Raw genomic sequence first — 15,047 nt, forward strand, 5'->3', positions numbered from 1 at the left:
ATTGAATACCATGACTCTGCTCAATATTTTAGACTCAAGCACTTCCTCTTGTCCTGGAATCAGAGGAACGTGCGTTTAGACTCAGGAATGAGGCCATCTCCCCTTTCGTGAGGTTCCGGTGCACTTACCAGAACAACTTTCTTGGAAAAGGAACTGTTGCGATTCTATCATGCATCACGTGCAGTGAACATAATACTTGAGTCTTTTCATCTGTGAATAGACTGGCAACCTCCATAGGGCATATTGTATTCTTGCACATCTATGCTGGATCGCAAGTAAATTCCACTTTCTTAATTAATAGAAGAACATAAGTGTTGTATTTCAGAAGAAAAAACTCCATTCTGGAGAGCCAAAGCCTCAAGCTCGCTTATCTAGCCCATACCTCTGAACAAGAGGCCCACTCTTGCAATCTATCCAAACGTGTTTAGCTAAAATAAAACGCAAAAAATGTCCCTACACGGTGGCTAAATTTCCTAATGTCCACTTCTTGCAGGGGATGAAAGAAAATAGATTTAACAACTAAAAGACTCGAGAATAACACGCCTCTATTTTCTGATAAATAATAAAGAGCTATGAATATTTTGGGTCGGTTATGGAAAACATAGCATTATTGTAGTTGGTTTACTGGTTGACAAATTGGAGCACTATACTCGCACCTATGTGCATACAACTATGCTGCTGTGTATGCAACCTCTTTGTCAATCGACTACTTCGGCTATGACAACTTCTTTGATCAGACTACTTCGGCTACAACCATTTCGGTCGTACTACTAAGGTGATGAGCACTTTGATTTCACCACCATGAGCACCGGCTAAAAGCATGCTTCTGTTACCTTTGTGACCAACACATATCTAATTGTCATGTTGATACTGGTATTTGTGTTTGTTCCATATGCAAATATGTTAATGTGCTAGTTTATTTCTGGCATGGACTTGCATCTCTAATATCTCACATATTACCATCTCTAGCCATAATTTTTTTTTTGTGATATGAAATTTCATCACACTTATTCAAATATTACTATTCCAACAATCTAAATCAATATTTTGTTCACTATTTTATTTCTAGATTTGTGGCGGCTCTAAAATCGAACCCTTTATAGATGTGCACTTCAAGATATCTCATACCAAAACAATGTTGTTGTTATGAACATGTACCAAGTGGTTGATGTCTGTTTTGTGTATTCCATTATTACCGTGATTGAACACAAGTTGGCAGGTGAATATTTACATACGCGTGATACCAAATGTTTGTGGGTGAGCTTGAAGCAAAATTCGGCGCAACCGATGTTGGCGGTGAGTAGTATGTAATAGTGCGGTATCATGACCACAAAATGGTTACCCCACAAAAAAATGACCACAAAATGGTTGACCATCGTCACATAGTTGAGCAGACTCGTGAAATACACAGTGCATTGCTAAGGAACTCAAACTCCTTGTGTATGCTTTATCATACAAGTTTGTCACTCGGCCATTCTTTCCAAGTTTTCTCCATCTTGGACGAGGGACTTTGTCACTTCTATCAAACACTAGAGATAGGGGATCTCCATTGGCGATCTCATCGAAACACTCTAAGATAATAAAGTGACACTCTAGCACCGACATGGTGCAAAAAGTTCCCTCAAAAGTTCAATGCAAACGACAAAACCTTTAAACTACCAACTTCTTGAAGAGAGATAGGACAAGTAGAAAGACCCTTGATGGGTGTGTATCTCTCTTTTTGGGTTGGGTTTAGGGGATTGCAAGGACAAGAGGAGCATCACGGGATGGTATGTCATTGTGTCCGATATATACATCTCCCAGCTCCTCACTTAAGATTCATCCTCATCTTCTTGTTCCTCATAACATACTGCTCACATTGATCCTTTAATGTAGTTGTTGCTTAGGTGTATATCATACTTAAGATAAATTTGTCTTTGGATACTACACATAATCTAACACAAGAACTCTTGTTCCTCTCACAAGCCATGCGAGAGATCCACATGACTTATACCAGAATCCAATTGTTACGTGTGGAATTAATCCGGTGAATTTTGCAACCTAGGAATAACACCATTGCTTGTAGAGTCCTTTTGACGTTTAATCAGGATTACTCCAATATGACTTCTCGCATCTGTGGAGTAGTGATGTTAATTCACACACGTGTTAATTCATCTTAAACCATGTGCATGATGCATAGAAATAAAAGACGTTCTCTCATGGTTTTCATGCATGTATTGAGTTATCTAGGTTTTTTCTCCCTCATGGTGGAGAGGCTTGGATATTCTTGATGCTAAAAGTGCATACAGTATTCATTTCTAATACTTAACCTTTAGTGTTTGCCATTCATATCTCAAGATGGACATGCATTGCAATGCTCGCTTTTATGTTATAGTCTAGTCTGATAACACAATAAACTACTCCGACTTTTTCTGGTGCCGCCTCACCATTCAACCACACGATGGATCTATAGGCTTCTAAGCATGGTGGGCATCAGCATGCTGACTCCCTAGCTAGCCATCGCAAGGGCCTCGCCTCATTGATCGCTCTAACCGCTTGGACGATTTGGAGACATTGCAATACATGTATCTTTGATGATGCACCATGGCACGCCCACCTGGTCCACACCAACCAAGAGGATGCATGTACCTGGGCAAAAGCCGATGGTAGAGGGCTAAGCAACACCCCTCCCCCCTCTACTCGAATGCGTCCTCATACGCGCCTTATAGCGTACGCATCACAGGGATTAGCACTGTGTAATTTTTACCAAATGGAATGAAACACACCGCAAAAAAGATTTGGCCTTAGTGTAGAGTAGTGCTATTGTGAGGAAAGAAATACAATACTACTTCCTCCGTAAACTAATTTCTAAATGAAAGGGATATCTGATAAATGTTACATTTCTAAGGAACATGACCGAATGATCTTTGGTTCCTTGGATGTGCCCGTGTGAACAGATGTCTTTAGTTTTTCATACTAATTTGCATGCGGATGTCTCCAACTAAATTTAATTGTGCATTCATGCATATAAGACGAACAAATGATGTCAGCAAAGATTTTATTATAATTGAAAATTCAAAATGTTTTGTAGCTCAAACCATTGAAAACTGCTTTCACATAAAGAATTCGTCACGACGAGATCTCCAAAACTAAATCTCATGTTCATATGTTTCGACGGCTTTTATTTTTGGGTAAAAAAAGCTACCACGCATATGCCATGTAATTTATCACGGCTGTGGTACATAACTTATCATATTGTTTACACTGAAAAATTAGGCATAAAAATGATTCCTCCAACCTTCTATCCACATGCACATGTATGCATGCACTAGAGAACAACAAAGTTAATGTCATCTTAGATTCTCATATTTCAAACCTTCAAAATGTTTTATAGTTCAAACTATCGATCCGACTGAAAATTTATTTTCACATAAAAGATCTATCAGGACGAGACCATCGAAACTAGATCCCTTGTTGTTATGTTTCAACTACTTTTTTCGGTCAAAAAGTTACCATACTTTGGCTAAGTAAGTTATTTGCTCCGCTATGTGTGTATTACCATGCTATTTATGTATGAGTTGTCGGGGGGTGTTTTTTAACATTTTTTCCCAGGTAAAAAAGTTATCACACTTGGGCTACATAGGTTAGCATGTCTGCAGTACGTATATTACCATGCTATTTACATATAAATTATCGAGGTATATGTTTACAACAACTATTTTTCTTGGGGTCAAAGTTATCGGCTACCGCAACATTTTCTATCTAAGTTATGAGGTATGTGGTGCATATCTCTATCTCTATCTCTACCTACTAATAAACCAGCGATTGCTTCTGGTGGTACGTCATCCGTGTTTTTGCAAAAACGCCCCTCGGTTTCTTTGAAATGAACCCGCAGTCCAAGTTAGAAAACATCTGGGCCAAAGCCAGTCGAGTGCCGCCCGCCCGTACGCCGCTCCGCAGCCACGCGCCCGAGGTCGAGCTCCCGAGCGCGCCGCCGCCTCGACCTCGCGACCCGCCGGCGACCGGATCCTCGCCGAAGATGAGTGCCTCCGTGCCCTGCTCCCTCCTCTCTTCCTCTGTCTCCTCTCACCTCGCTCATCCCCCGATCTCTCTGTCCCCAGAACGAACAGGAGCATGCCATGGCCTCGGATCCGCGCCGCCGTCGCCGGAGAACATCGTTCGCCACCGGTTCTTCGACCACAACTACCGGATCAAGTTGCCCCGCCTCCGATCTACCCGTTCCCGGCCACCCCAACCTCGCCTCGTCGTCGGGCGCGTAGAGAGACGGCCATGACCGCCGGATTCCCGAGCGCCGCCGGCCAAGGTCTTGGAGGAGACCGTCGAGGTCTTGGAGGGGTGGTTCTGGAGCACAAGCTGCGGCGAGTTGTCGGCTATGTGACAGAGGAGACCCCCGAGGTCTTGCAAGGGTGGTTCTGGAGCGAAGTGGGATGTGTGTCAGGTGAAGGACTCCCTTGTGGCGAACGGCGCTGGGTGCTATCAGCTGAGAAGGCTTCAGGCCGGACCATGGATGGTGCAGCGGGTGAGAGTTGGGGCAGACGGCGAGTGCGGTGGATGCGGATGCCGCCTAGGTTCTGTTGATATCGACATGGAGGATACATAGAGTTTGCTGACTCTATTTCTGGGTTGGCCCTTGAGAGGGAAACCAAGGCAAAATTCAGCCAATTTCAGGTGCATATATATCTATCCCATGGGTTTGAGTCCCTAGCTAACTTGGAGCATTGCACGTATTGTTAAATATAGTTAGTTTCTTTAGTTTACTGGCAATAATTGTGATAAGCAGAGAAGATAGGTGCTTGGTTTTATTTTGATAAGTAGCTGGCATGATGTGATTTACTAAGTATTAATTTGGAAAAACTAGGCCTGGAGATAATATGCCTCCCCGTTTGCCGAGGATAGTGACTTGTGCCGTGATCAAATTCAATAGGTTTATATGATAAGCTTCTTCATCTATCTTAATTTTTACCTCCGTTTATAGAACTCTGGTTGTGTTAACAGTTTGAGACGTCCTTAAAGACCTTGTGGTTGATTTCCATGTCTGCACGATAATTGCTTGCTGAAGTAACTGGTCCTTCAGCTGTACACTGCAGTTAGGGAAATCCATAATCTTCATATACTTAAAGCATGACATTTACCTGGAGATAGTGTGCCTCCCTGTTTTGTGCAACAACTGATTGTGGTGATATACTGTGGCCAAATTGAATGAGCTTATACGATTAACTTCTTCATCCACATTTTCAGTTTGGTTTATGGAAATTGAACTACTGTCGTGTTAACACACTCAGCCAGCGCGTCGACACACTCTATCAGCCTCGTGGGGCTTGCAGGTTAAGTAGGTTGCGCCCACTCCATCAGGATGTCCTCCCCCACTGTTAGTGTTAACTGATTAATCATGCACATCCATTGAAGCAAAGATTCAGACAAATGTTTGATTCACTATAATTAATCAATCAGTAAAAGACCAATTGTTTAATCCTACTAGCTAGACATTCCATCCATCCAATCCAGTGAGTTTAAATTGATTAATCCTGCACATCCTTAATTTATGAAGAGTAATGAAAATATTTTGGTGTTGGAGGAGCAGCCAGCAAGTGTAGTTTGCAAACCAAATGCAGTTTCTATGGAGAACACTGATTTGCGACCTCAGCTCAGCCATATTGAACAGATTGATTACTCTATGAAATATGAGTTAGCCCATAATAGTAATGCCACTCCAATATTGGAGTTAGTATTGATTGAGCTGAGAAATTTACTTGATGATGAAAGGAACGGCTTGCCTCAAAATTTGCAAAATAACTTCTCCAAGCTCTCAGTAGAGAAGCAATAATGTGACTCTCAGGTGCCACTCTGAGAGAAAAGCTCGAGATGCTTTGGCAATGGCAAAATAAAGGGAAGTAATTGCTACGGACGCCAGCTAGGTGTTCATCTGCCTATTTGATTACTGTTTTCTGCTCTTAATAATGCTTCCGTTTTCCTTTTTTTTAGAACCCTTCTTTTGTACTCCTACAGATAGCAGATGAAAGGACAAGGGTGAAGAAGTCAAGCTATTGGAGAGGTCAATTGAGGAGATCGGAAGTACTTTATGTGCTTTCAAAAGTATCTTTATTCAGTTTGAGTGGATTTTGTGGCCTAACTTCCAGACTAGCACTTTGGAAGAAGTTAGAATTTCTGTTAATACGACTTTAGTTTAGCCTGACTGAAATAAGGGGCAATACTTAATTTTGTACTGTATGTATATGTGTACTTTGCTGTTTGCTCAAATCTACATCTTAACACCGCCCTATTTTCAGGGATTCAAATTTCCAGGCTGGAATCAACAAGCCCACATAATCTTCAGTCTTTCACAATTATGTTTTGCTTCATGTTCTATGATCAGGTTGTAATCTGCTGGTGTGGTGCTACCCTGCTTTGATTTGGGGATTCATCTGGGATCTAATTTTGACTGAACAAAGCTGGTTTGTTGGCTGCTGGCTGGTGTCACCCGATGGTACTGTGCTACAGAGAGATGTTTTTCCAGCAATAGAAGTGGCCAGTTAGTTAAGTTGAGGATTTGTGCGTCCTCTCAGGCCTGTAGCTTGTGGTTTCAGTCGGATAGTTAAAGTTGCATTTTCAATCGGACACATGTTTGTTGTTTTGCCTGCTTTTTTCTTGACTGCGCACTCTTGCTGTTCGTTGTCGTGCAATGCTGAAGTTGTTCATGCGGTATAGGATTCTCATTCCCGCCAATTATGATGAAGGATAAAGGATGAAGGATGTATAGAACAGGTATAGGGTATAGTTTGGATCTTGAGCAATGGTTATTATTGGGCTAGGAGCTTGTGTTATTTTTTCCCGTTGCAACGCACGGGCATTTTTCCTAATAGTACCAAAGTATTTACACAGAAGTTACTTGGGGTATACTTTCAATTATAAAAATCTCCGGTCAAAGTTACCGTGGTGTTTGTACCTAAGTTCTCATGTCTACGGTGCATAAATCATCATATTATGTGCATAAAAGTTATCAAGGTTATGTTTTCAACAACTTTTTTCTAGGTTCAAAGTTATCATGATGTTATTATGCAAGTTATCAGATCTATGGTGATTAAATTACCATGCTATTTATACAGAAGTTACCGGGGCAGATTTCAACAACTTTTTCCTCCAGATCAAAGCATTACCACGGTGTTTGTACATAAATTAGCATGTCTGTGGTGTGTATATTACCATGCTCTTTACGCAGAAGTTACTGCGATATGTTTTTCAACAACTCTTTTTCTCGGAGTCAATAGTTATCATGGTGTTTGTATGTGAGTTATCAACTATGTTGTGCGTAAATTATCAGGTTGTTTACAAAGTAGTTAATGTGGTATGTTTGCCGACGGCTGTTTTTCTACCGGATCAAAGAAACTACCTGATGTTTATATGTAAGTTATCACGTCAGGGTGCACATATAACAGTGATATTACTTTATCGGAAGTAAGTATTTTTTAATGAAAAAAATCCAAAATAAACCTTGAACTTGTAGACAAAAGCTAAATTGAACCATAAACTTATAATCCCAGAAATCAACACACTGAAATCACGATCACGGGCTATTTTGAACCTTGAGGGCGTTTCCAAGTAGGGATTGTCGACCTAGGAGAGCCAAATCCCGGGATTGTTGCCCGCAGACGCAATTGGGCCGGCCCATCTGGCGTGAAACGAAGAATTGTAATAAATGTTCCCACATTTCATAATTTGTTGAAAAGTTCAAGAAATGTTCATGTTTCCTTTTTTGGTTATAAATTGAAAAATGTTTCGTGTTTTCAAAAAGTGTTTGGAATTAAATTCAAGTTCTGATTACATTTTTAAAAATGGTTCGTGATTTCAAAAAAAATTCACATTTGTCAAAAGATGTTCGGAATTCCAAAAGTTTCACATGTTTCGGAAAATGTTTGGATTTTCAAAAATTGTGTCACATTTTCCAAAAAATATTTATAGAACTTCGTAAATTATTTTCGTCTAAAAAATTGGCATTTTGAAATCGTTCACATGTTTATTCAAGAAATGTTTAGAGTTTTATAAAAGAAGTGTTTACATATATGAACGCTCCTATATGTTCTTATTAAGGTCGCGTCATCTATCGTCATGAGCAACCTTCAGAGCGAGTGGCTAGTTGCAGGCGCTTCGGTGCGATATCCCGAGATTGAGGCCTGTAAAGCACTCTAGTTAGGGTATTTTTTTGTCGCTCTCGTTATAGAAGACAAGTGGCTTTGTGTAGTTAAAAAAATTGTCATTACAAAATATTTAAAAATATATTATCACTAAAAAATGAAAAACAAAGAAACAAAAAAGAAAAAAAAACAGAGCAGCGCGAGCAACTGCGCCAATGGGCCGGTCCGATTCATGCTAATGTCCAGCTAGGCGATCAACGATCCTAGAATTTGACTTGCCACATCAACGAATTTCAGCTAAATGCCCTGAAGGTTCAAAATAGACCGGAATCGAAAAGTTCGTTGTAATAATTTTTGAGATTACAAACTCAGGGTTCGATTTATCTTTCGTCTACAAGTTTAACGTATGTTTTGGAATTTTTTCTTTTTTAATTAAAGGAATACTCTTAGTTGTCTCGGAAAAGAAAAGGGAATACCAGTACATCGCACATGCGTCTAGAAGATGCGGCCAATCGGGACGGAGTTGAGCTCGTTAAACGCCCATCAAACAGGCTTCGAGCCGCCCGTCACACCCGGTGCTCGCCCGAGGCGCCGCGAGCACGTCACTGCGGAAGCGGACGCGTGGTGCCCACCCGACCGCCGGATGGGGGCCAGGTCGCCATCCAGCCCCCGCCCTCGAACCCGGACGCCTTCCCGTCCAGATCCACTCCGCCCGCCTCGTCATCCCCCGCGGCCCCCTCTTCCCTCCCTTCCCACCCTCCAGATCCCGCAACCCGCGAAACAAACCACCAGCCGGCAAGCAATCCGCGCGCGCCCATTGTTCTCCTCTCCCTCTCCCTCTCCCCCCCAGCCTCGGTTCCGGATCAGCTTCGACGGCATGGCCGCACCTCCACCCTCCAAGAGGAGAGGCGGCGGCGGTGGCGGGGGTGTGGAGAGGAAGGATCTGTTCCACGTCGTCCACAAGGTGCCCGCCGGCGACAGCCCCTACGTCCGGGCCAAGCACCTCCAGGTTGGTTAATCATTCGCAGCTCCCTTCCTGCCCATGCAAATTCTGCCTCTCTCTAGTGGATTTATTGTGGTTAAAACGGAAACTGGAATATACTATACTGTATGCAGTAGCCTTGATTGTGCACCGGTTGCCCAATCATGATAACGGCCAGCATGAAAGCAGATCACAGTATTATTCCCTACTTTTCCGTCGGCTCCGGGCGATTCTTGACTTCTTGCTCTCGCCGTCAAATCTTCTTTGCTCCTCTTGGCCGAAAGAAACCATTGCTCGCCGAATCGGTCACTGTGCTAAGGTTACTTCTCCGTGTTGCCACAAATGGGCAGTGGTCCATCGCGCGGAGTCGACCTGCGTGCTTACTGAATGATTATGTTCTAATCACATCGAATTAAGTTCAGTTACACCATAATTCATGATTAGGAGTAGTTGAACGAGAGAAAAAATCCCTTTCCTCAAAAAAAGAGAGAATATTTTTCCCTGCAAACGTTAAGTTGCTGACTTGGGTGAAACGGCTTGGATTGATCAGCTCGTGGAGAAGGACGCGGAGGCGTCGATCGTGTGGTTCTGGAAGGCGATCAACTCCGGGGACAGGGTGGACAGCGCGCTCAAGGACATGGCCGTGGTGATGAAGCAGCAGGACCGCGCCGAGGAGGCCATAGAGGCCATCAGATCCTTCAGGCACCTCTGCTCCAGGCAGGCCCAGGAGTCCCTCGACAACCTGCTCATCGACCTCTACAAGGTGCGTCTAACTTGCACGTCTCACAGGAAAAATCTGCTCAAGGATCGATCCGGCCGTGCATCTATTCTAACCTGATATGTCTCATTTTGATCTTCAGAAATGCGGAAAAGTCGACGAGCAGATAGAGCTGCTGAAACAGAAGCTCAAGATGATATGCCTCGGCGAGGCCTTCAACGGGAAGATCACCAAGACGGCCCGCTCCCACGGCAAGAAGTTCCAGGTCTCGATCCAGCAGGAGATGTCACGCATTCTGGTACGGGTTACTGCTCCCATGTTACTCTTACTGATTGCTAATTAGGCATGTCTTGGTCTGTCACTGCAGCAATATTCAGTTATACTCAGGTTACTGAAACTTTTGATGTGCAATTTCACAGGGTAACCTTGGCTGGGCTTACATGCAGCAGAACAACTATGAAGCCGCAGAATTGGTGTATCGGAAGGCCCAGACTATCGTACCTGATGCCAACAGGGCGTGCAACCTCGGGCTGTGCTTGATCAAGCAGGGCAGGCATCAGGAGGCAGTGCAAGTACTCGAGGATGTGGATGACGACAAGGCGGTTGCCCGAGCTGAGCAGCTCCTCAGTGAGCTCGGTCCGACTACACATGTTTCATCGCCCTTTGATATTGGCTTGAGTTTCACTGAAGAGATCATGGAGAGACTAGACCTTGTGATGAATGAGTGGACACCGTTCAGGTCGAGGCGGCTGCCTGTATTCGAGGAGTTAGATGCATTCAGGGACCAGATGGCTTGTTGATTCGTTACTTCGCCAGTTTTTAATCTTTTAACGTGCATTTGCGTGTGGTAAATAGAAGTTGATGTGCATGTATGTAGGAGGTTATGTAGGAGGTTTTGTGGATGTTACAGGTGTGAATGAGAGATTTGATAGATTGTAGATATCATAAGCAGCTAGGGTTGATGCAAAGCGTTCCCTTGCGGAATAATGTGGTTTCAGTTTTGAATGCAGCTGGTCTTTGCCCAGAGATATGCTTAATTTGACCTCCTTGCGATGTGAAATCGTCGTGTGGATTACTCACTTGCTTTAATTGCAAAAACTGAAATGATTCCTTTTCCTTTTGCTAAAAGCCAACACTGAGTATAACATATTGCATACCAAGTAAAATTTCATCCATGCAGGAGCCAGCTTGAGCGAACACCGCCAAAGTCAAGAACTTGAGAGCAAGTAAAAGAGACAGCTGGTGCTGAATACAGATAAGAGAGCACTATATACACTCACAAAATAGACATGTGCTGGATTACTGATAAGAGATCCCAATATTTGTTGGATTGTTGAATCCAAGAGTTTGGTTCGTTATTGTATACATCCTTTAAGTGATAATCTCACTATGTGTACAAAGCACCTAAGAACACCAAATAAAAGATGTGAATTCTGCAATGCTCTTTGACCTACAGTATGGATTTCAACGCCAGGGACTTGCCAGGCTAGCTCTTTTTGAAACCAAGCGCCTGCAACTTCAATTCCCAACCCTTCCTATTCCCGGCCGACTTCTCTTGATACTGAAATACTCCTCTTTCCCCCTCATATGTTACATCCAGTTTCATGCTCATGGCTCGCCCTCTTTCTCCCTCATTGTTCTTGTGTGGTTTAATGTGGTGTGCAAGCCATGCTCGCTGTTTTGGTTGTTGCTTCATGCTCATGGCTCATCCTCTTTCTTCCCCATTTTTTCTTGTGTGGCTTAATGAGGTGTGGTAGTCGTGCTCGATGTGTTGGTTATTACTTATACACTTTTCACGTACATGAAGAAGACACAAGTTTGCGAACTGTGTTTTATGGACGTGTTGTTATTGGACTTTAATGCTCCTAGCTTCTCCAACTTTATCATGTCAGATGTGCAAAGTACGGACTCGGCTTTAATTTTAAATATCTTCACCGGTCGGTAATTTAAGTTGCCAACACATCTCGCTCTAAGCCAACTCCTTTGAAACCGAATTTTGTGAAATAGTCTAAGGCTTTTTGTGAAGAAAGTGAACACCTTTACTTTTTTTGCCCCAAACATTCTCTCTACGTCACCAAATACCAAATACCAAAAAGGTGAAATGCTTAATAATAACATAATGAAATGTTTTCCTTTGGAAAAGATCTAGCTAATATGTTTCACAAAATTCATATTATACAACCTCGCTCTAATATCACCAACACTGCAAGAAGCTGCTTTAATATTAGTTTCGTTGCTGAATCCGAGAGTTTGATAACAATCTTCATGTGACGACAATCTCTCTGTGTAGAATGGGTGCCAAATACCAAAAATGAACTTGTCAATGCTATTTGGCCTACAATATGAAGTCCAAAGGTGGGCACCAAATTAGCTAGATCTTTTCCTATTGGGGCTGGCTATATGTAAGTTGCCTGAAAATTTATTTTGGGTAATTTGATTTGTTGGGCCATTAGATCAAGATACAACTATCATCCTTCTTTCTTCTTCCTTCAGCTTTCTTCCTCCTCCAACCATCCCTTCTCTCACAAAATTGACTTACCCAAATTTTCTGAATGACCATCTTGAATTTTTTTCCATCTACCATTTTTATTTAAGCAAACTACATACCACTTTCCATAATGACAGAACAAAAAAGGTAGGATCCATCTTAGGTTTCTGAATTTTCACAGGATAACGAAGTATGTTCACGTACACGGTTCTAACTAATATATAACACAAGATGCATATCGCCACACCAAACTCAAGTTTTCACTGTCTTTTCATACCATTGACGCATGTAATCAAAGAGCTAGACGCATTATTGGTAAGGTAGGTTTGACGCAAAGCATTCCCTTGAGAATTTATGTTTGAGCTAACTACATAATAGATTGTTGATATGATAAGCTAGGGTTGATGCAAAGTGGCCCATCGAGGAATATTCTGGTTTCGATTAGGAATGCATATGTTCTTTTCCTAAGATACGTCTAATTTGACTTCCTATAGATGGAAACTTCCATGTGGATTATTCACTTACTTTAATTGTAAAAGGTGAAATGCTTAATAATAACATAATGAAATGTTTATTTTGCTAAATGATCCAACACTAAGTATAACTATTGCATATACCAACCAAAATTCCATCCATACCAAAGCCAATTTCAAACATACTAGCATTGGTATGCACCACCAACGTCGAAAACTTGAGAGCAAGTAACAGAGGCATGTGGTGCTGAATCACAGAAGTATATACACAACAAATATCACCAACACCGCAAGAAGGCGTTCCAAAATTTGTTGGGTTCTTGACATCCAATAGATTTATTACTGGATATGGAGATCATATTGCAACAACAATCATACTACGTGTAGAAAGCCCGAGTAATCCAAAAGGTGAATTGCCAATGGTACTTAGCTTGCATTATGGATTCCAACACCACAATAATCTGGTTCTTTTTTAATCCATGTGTTGCCAACTTCAATTCCCAGCGCTTCCTATTCCTAGTTGGCTTCTCTCAATACCGGAACATTGGTACCATTTAGCTTCATTCACATGGTTTTCCCTCTCCACACCCCCCCCCCACACACACATGCATTGTTCTTGTGCCACTAGTGTCGTGTGCTAGGCGTGCTCCGTGTTTTGGTTATTAATTATACACCTTCATGTACATGAAGAAGCCACAAGTTTGAGAACGATGTTTTATGGTTGTATCATTATTTGGACCTAGTGCTCATGATTAAAGTATATCATGTCCTATGTTGGTGGGTAAGTACTGACTCGAGTTTAATTTAAAATATCTTCACTCATCTATAATTTTTATTCCCTACACATCCTACTCCGAGCCACCCTCTTTCGAACCAATTGTTTATGAAATGGCCTGCAACTTTTTTTCTATAAAATGAATACCTTTACTTTCTTAGCTCCAAATGTTCTCTCTATGTGTTAATAAAATGTGAGGTGGAATACCATTTATGTTTATATTTTGATTGTTCAAGAATGTGGCCCCTGATTTAACATGTGCCAAAAGAAATCCATTTAGACAGTGAAGCCAAGCCCACAAACTAAAGCCTCGAGGTTTGACACCCACTTGTGGGAGACATGCTCAAGATTAATAATAATGGTCCTTACTAGAGTCGAATGGATCGAGGGGATGGTGCCTCTAGTGACGTAGTTGGAGCGGGGTTAGCAAGATACCCAAAATACATGCATGTATTCAATCGTTGTCTATAGCACAAGCTTGGAGGATGACTTAGGTTCATATCAAGACTAGCATTCAGTTGTTGTTGCAGGTGACTAAGGGAAGCTATGATGATATGATGCCTTTACATGGTGTGGTTGGGAGGCCTGGTAGATTATAGATATCACAAGGTGGGGCTAATACAAAGAGTCTTCTTTAGGAATAATGTGGTTTCTGGTTTGAGTGCACTTGTTCGTTGCTCGACATGTGTTAGTTTGACTTTCTCATGATGTGAATTTCCAATGGATTATTCACTTGCTTTAATCACAAAACTTGATGTGTTTTTCCCAAAAACTCAATAGGGAGTATAACATATAGAACAACTAAAGTAAATAACTTGAAGCCAAGAAACGTAGGCACGTGATGTTGAGTCACTGTTAGGAAAGCAATATATATAAATAACAAATCACCACCAGTACAAGATGACAATATAATATTAGTTTGAAATCCAAGAGTTTGATTGATAAGGATCTTCATGTGGCGTCAATCTCTCTATTCTCTATGTGTAGAATGGATGCCGAGTACCAAAAAATAAATATGAAATGCTATTTGGCCTACACTATGGATACTAACCCTGGGGACTCGAGTAGCTAGCCATCCCTCCCACTCCATGCCGCCACCCGAGGGGTCCGTCATTCCAGGTGTGCGGCCTCCGATGAAGGTGGCGGTGAGGCTTGGCTGCCATGCCCCGTCGCAAGGAGCTCCGGATGCCGGGGCAGCAGCCCCGAGTGGAGATGGCAACACGGATCTCGCCGGTGGATGGCGCCAGGGGATCTAGCCATTCCTTCCATCCGTGTGGGCGGCAGAGGTCCTCCGTGGTTGTGAGATGTTTCGGTGGCTCCGCCAGATATGGATACTGGCCCCCTCCCCTTGCTACGGCCCACCCGCCAGATCTAGTCGTTGGGCATGGGTTGGCGGGAGACTAGAACGGGGGAAACCCTTGGTATACTTCGTGTCAACCTTGATGGTGTCGGCGCTCCTGCACTAGTTCCCTCTTGAGGGCA

General features: G+C 42.5%; 1 protein-coding gene and 1 long non-coding RNA gene across 2 annotated transcripts; both read left to right on the forward strand.

The window, feature by feature from the left end:
• Positions 1-3,939: 3,939 nt before the first annotated feature.
• LOC119285997 lies at positions 3,940-6,344 on the forward strand. Its single transcript, XR_005140124.1, has 2 exons — positions 3,940-4,668; positions 6,007-6,344. It is a non-coding gene; the product is annotated as an uncharacterized LOC119285997 (long non-coding RNA).
• A 2,531-nt stretch (positions 6,345-8,875) lies between these two features.
• On the forward strand, positions 8,876-10,866 carry LOC119286001 (protein SULFUR DEFICIENCY-INDUCED 2-like). Its single transcript, XM_037565342.1, has 4 exons — positions 8,876-9,138; positions 9,662-9,874; positions 9,972-10,127; positions 10,249-10,866. Exons 1-4 carry the CDS (start codon positions 9,007-9,009, stop codon positions 10,627-10,629), a joined length of 882 nt encoding a protein of 293 aa, XP_037421239.1. The 5' UTR covers positions 8,876-9,006; the 3' UTR covers positions 10,630-10,866.
• The last annotated feature ends 4,181 nt before the right edge of the window (positions 10,867-15,047 follow it).

The sequence above is a fragment of the Triticum dicoccoides genome, chromosome 1A (assembly GCF_002162155.2).
Source record: "Triticum dicoccoides isolate Atlit2015 ecotype Zavitan chromosome 1A, WEW_v2.0, whole genome shotgun sequence".
Taxonomy (NCBI): domain Eukaryota; kingdom Viridiplantae; phylum Streptophyta; class Magnoliopsida; order Poales; family Poaceae; genus Triticum; species Triticum dicoccoides.

Bases quoted from the DNA above. Each gene is read 5' to 3' on its own strand.
- LOC119286001 (XM_037565342.1), top strand. From the start codon at position 9,007: ATGGCCGCACCTCCACCCTCCAAGAGGAGAGGCGGCGGCGGTGGCGGG. The intron at 9,139-9,661 runs GTTGGTTAATCA...TGGATTGATCAG, and splicing joins TCCGGGCCAAGCACCTCCAG to CTCGTGGAGAAGGACGCGGA. The intron at 9,875-9,971 runs GTGCGTCTAACT...TTTGATCTTCAG, and splicing joins TGCTCATCGACCTCTACAAG to AAATGCGGAAAAGTCGACGA.